Source organism: Oryzias melastigma, linkage group LG19 (assembly GCF_002922805.2).
Source record: "Oryzias melastigma strain HK-1 linkage group LG19, ASM292280v2, whole genome shotgun sequence".
Taxonomy (NCBI): domain Eukaryota; kingdom Metazoa; phylum Chordata; class Actinopteri; order Beloniformes; family Adrianichthyidae; genus Oryzias; species Oryzias melastigma.
The window spans coordinates 21,545,954-21,550,181 of record NC_050530.1 but is presented as its reverse complement, the minus strand read 5'-3'; the positions used below and the strand labels follow the sequence as shown (position 1 = coordinate 21,550,181).

Below are 4,228 nucleotides of genomic sequence, written 5' to 3'. Positions count from 1 at the left end.
GTCATAGAGGTTTCTTGAAATCGGATGGAAAACCCATCCTTCATCATAAACTTGTCTCTGATCTTTTGGACGCTCTTCTGCTGCCATCACAGGTAGCTGTGTGTAAATGTGTTGCTCACACTAACTCTTTTGATCCCATTTCCATAGGTAACAGCCGTGCGGATACTGCTGCCAAGAAGGCTGCTCTCCTCCCCCCCCCTTCCCTTTCTCTCTCCCTCTCTGCTGGTTCGCAGTCAGTTCCCTCCTCTCTCTCTGCAGTTCAGTCACTGGCTACTCCTGCTGATGTTCGCCTTTGGAGACAGGCTGATGCTAAACACACGCCTGACGGTTGGATGGGACCGAATGGGAAACCCTGTCTGCCCTCTGCTCTCTTTCCCCACTTCGCGAAATTGACCCATGGGTTAGACCATGTGTCAAAGGGAGGGATGATGAGTGCTATCGGACAGAACTGGTTCACTAAAGGTTTCACAAGTTATGCGCAAAAATTTTGCCAAGCATGTATGGTTTGTGCTTCTCACAATCCAGGCAGACAGGCATCAAGCACCCAGAAGGCCGCCCATCCACCCCCCACTGGCCCATTTGAGCATGTGATGATGGATTTCATTGAACTTTCACCGGCTGAAGGTAAAAAATATTGTTTAGTCATGGTGGATATGTGGTCAAAATGGGTTGAAGCTTTTCCAACATCTAAGGCTGACGCCTCTGCGGTAGCACGAGCTCTTCTAAGTGAAATCATTCCTAGATGGGGTATACCACAAAAAATATCAAGTGATAATGGTGCTCACTTTGCCAATGAAGCTGTGTCACAGATCTCTCTTCACTTAGGTATTGACATCAGGAAACATTGTGCGTACCATCCAGCCAGTGGAGGAGCTGTGGAGCGAGAGAATGGAACTTTGAAGAACAAGCTAGCTAAGTGTTGTGAAGAAACTGGCCTCACTTGGCCAAAAGCTCTACCTCTTGTTCTGATGTACATGCGCATGCGTAAAAGAGGAAGGACTAATTTAAGTCCTTTTGAAATTTTGTTTGCAGCTCCCCCCAACACAGGAATAGGACCCCCAAAGGCTCCTCCTCCAGAGACAGCATTGTGTGAAAGTAATGTCCTAACCTATTGTGTAAATCTCACTAAGACTCTTTCAGACATCCGGTCCCAGGTGGCTGTTGCCCTCCCGCGTCCAGCTGATGGTCAGCTTCACTCCCTCAGCCCTGGAGACTTCGTTCTGGTGAAAAGTTTCAGAAGGCACAGGTGGAACCATCAGCGCTGGGTGGGGCCCTATCAGATCCTCCTGACCACACAAACGGCAGTGAAGGTCGCTGAGAGGGCTACGTGGATCCACGCATCGCACTGCAGGAGAGTTCCACCACCGGACCAGCACCTGGCTCTGAGTGCAGTTCCTGTACAGCGGACTGGTTTGTCCAGCTGCATCGCCCCGGGGAGAAACAGTGCGGAGTGAAATAGCGTCCCGCTGCAACAGTAGCGTGCCAAGCTCCAACCCTTCACCCTCACAATGGAGAATCCCCGCCCCTGGCATCCATTCAGAGAATTTGGCTGGCCTCTGAGAGGTACCACCTGTCTCCTCCTATTCCTATCCGTCATCATCGTGTTCCCCATTCTCTGGATGCTCGACCCCCCCTCTTCGCCCCCTGCTGTCCCCTCATCGATCAGCTCTACTCCCCTTCCCCTAATGGCTCTGCCAACGGAACCTTCCCCCACAACCCCAAACGTCACTCGGACTCATCACCGCTCAAAACGGCATGTTGAGATCAGTTCCTGTATGCTCGCCACCTGCCCCGCCCGCTCTGTGACTCATACCCTCGCCAACCCCTGTAACGTTACGACTGACAGTCAAAGGATAAATGAACTGTACACCTGCTACAATGCCTCCATCTTTGTAGCCACTCTTTCTGTTCCCCTCAGTTCGATCACTCTGCTAAACCTGTGGCGTGGAACTGCCTATAGTAACCATGAGTGGTACCTATCTCATGAAGAATCGGCTACAGGTTGGGGAACTGTGTTTGCTTACACCGGGACTGATTGGAAACCTTCAGACTATATGACCACTCCAGAAGCAAAAAAATGGTTTCGCATTTTACACCTGTCAAAGACTAAAACACATCTCCTCCTGAGATTTAACACCACTATGTACCCTTTACCTGTAAATCCATCTGGTCGAAAAACGTCACGTGGATGTTTTCACATGAGTCTGCATGTCTATGTGCCAGGGCCTGATCTAGATCCCAAAACATATTTTTCTATCTGTAGCAACATCACCTCAGATTCTGTGAATGTTCCAGTCAATGTTAGCATGCCTGTAGGTGCCTTAGTAGCAGGACCTCACTCTCAGGTTACACCAAAGGTTGTTATCCATGAAGGTGAACCAAATGTTGATGATTGTTTTGAACTAATGACTGGCATTTCAGGTCACACCAATAACTGGCTCCTTATGGTAGAACAAGTGGGTACATCCGTTGCATCTGATTGTGTTGTATGCCTAGGTCCTAGACCCCTCCTCCGTGTTGTTCCCCCTCCTGTAGAAATGAGCTACATCTGTTTAGCTGAGTTACTGACGAAAACCAATCCTTCTGATGTCTGCCGTTTCTGGGATACTCCATTTCCTGTTACTGATAAGACAGCCTCCCCGCCCTTATTTAATGCTGAAGTTGCTGTGAATAATTTTACTTGCTTCCAGAACGTGACCCCTGGTAGTGTTAGTGTGGGAAGTGTAGACTTATCCTACTGTGTTTCTCTCCATAATATTTCTCTGCCTAAGGTTGCACGCGCTGATGTTTGGTGGTGGTGTGGAGGAAGTATCCTACGGTCCACACTTCCAACAAAATGGACTGGTATATGTGCACCTGTAACTTTACTTCTACCTGTTGTAATCACTTCTGCATTCCCAACGTCTGATTTGCCGTATCTTTCCAGAAGTAAGCGTTCTGTTAGTGACTCTGACGATGACCCCACCTACATTGATGCTATCGGTGTTCCTAGAGGCGTTCCTGATGAGTATAAACTGGTTGATCAAATTGCTGCAGGTTTTGAGTCAGTTCTCTGTTGGTGGTGTACTATAAATAAAAATTCAGACAGAATTAATTATATTCATTATAATGTTCAACGATTAGCTAACTTTACTCGTGACGGATTAGCAGCAGTGCATGAACAACTCAGAGCTACCTCCTTAATGACTTTTCAGAACCGCATAGCTGTTGATATGCTCCTTGCTGAGCGTGGCGGTGTTTGCTCCATTTTTGGTGAATCATGTTGTACTTTTATTCCGAACAACACAGCACCTATGGGAAAACTCACACAGGCAGTTGATGGTCTCAGAACTCTTAGTGACAAGATGAAGGAACATTCTGGTGTGGATACGTCTATGTGGGATTCTTGGATGAATATGTTTGGAAAATACAAGGCTTTAGTAGCATCACTTTTTATGGGTTTGGCTGTCTTTTCGTCCATACTCGTCCTTTGTGGTTGTTGTTGCATTCCATGCATTAGAGCCCTGTTAGTTAAATTAATTAACAACGTCTTTTCGCAACGTGTTCCTCAACTCTCTTACAAATCTTTGGCCCAAGACTCCTCTGCCCCTACTTGTAAGCCTGACGATACCCTGAATGATTCAGACTCATATGATTACGAATCTGACTGTGATACTGTTGCTTAATTTTTTTTTATTCTTTTATTTTTTACTTACTTTTATTCTGTCTGGTCAACTTCTATGTGATGAATTATCTTAAACCAGAGATGGAGTGATAATTTTGATGTTTCTGAAGTTACTTTTCATTTTTATATACTATTTTTACCAAATATGTTTTTAATCATTTTATTCAATATTATGTGTAGTGCTAGTTGTGTTTATTCTCTTTTAAGTACAAAATATTTCTTATTGCTAAGGTTGGTTCTTAGAACCAAAAGGGAGGAATTGTAAGAGAATATTTTGATTACATTCTAATTCCATTTTATTCTCTTATGTAACCTTTCAATGAAGCTCTGTAACTTTTGAATGTCTCTTTGTGCTCATTAACACATGCCTCTGAATGTATTCTCAGATACTTAAAACAGCCTGCAGCAATTAGGAATTCCAACTTAGAGAGTGTGACCCAAAGCTGCAGGCTGCAGATGACCTTTTTCACCTTTTAGGAACAGATGTCAAAAGAACATTTCTTTCCCAAGCTAGAATGAATAAGAACAAGATACGGTCCCCAGCACGAGGACAGGATGCTGATT

General features: G+C 45.3%; 1 protein-coding gene across 4 annotated transcripts in view; it reads left to right on the top strand.

The window, feature by feature from the left end:
* The window catches only part of efhd1 (EF-hand domain family, member D1), a 117,590-nt gene that overhangs the window by 71,285 nt on the left and 42,077 nt on the right, over window positions 1–4,228 (top strand). Inside the window, exon 3 of one of the 4 annotated variants that reach the window (XM_024298147.2) lies at window positions 1,131–1,485. The exons of the other annotated variants lie outside the window; for them this stretch is intronic. Within the exon in view, the coding sequence (XP_024153915.1) occupies window positions 1,131–1,454 (324 nt within the window). The 3' untranslated portion in view covers window positions 1,455–1,485. Of the gene's footprint in view, window positions 1–1,130; window positions 1,486–4,228 lie in introns of those variants that run through there. 4 annotated transcript variants of the gene reach the window in all.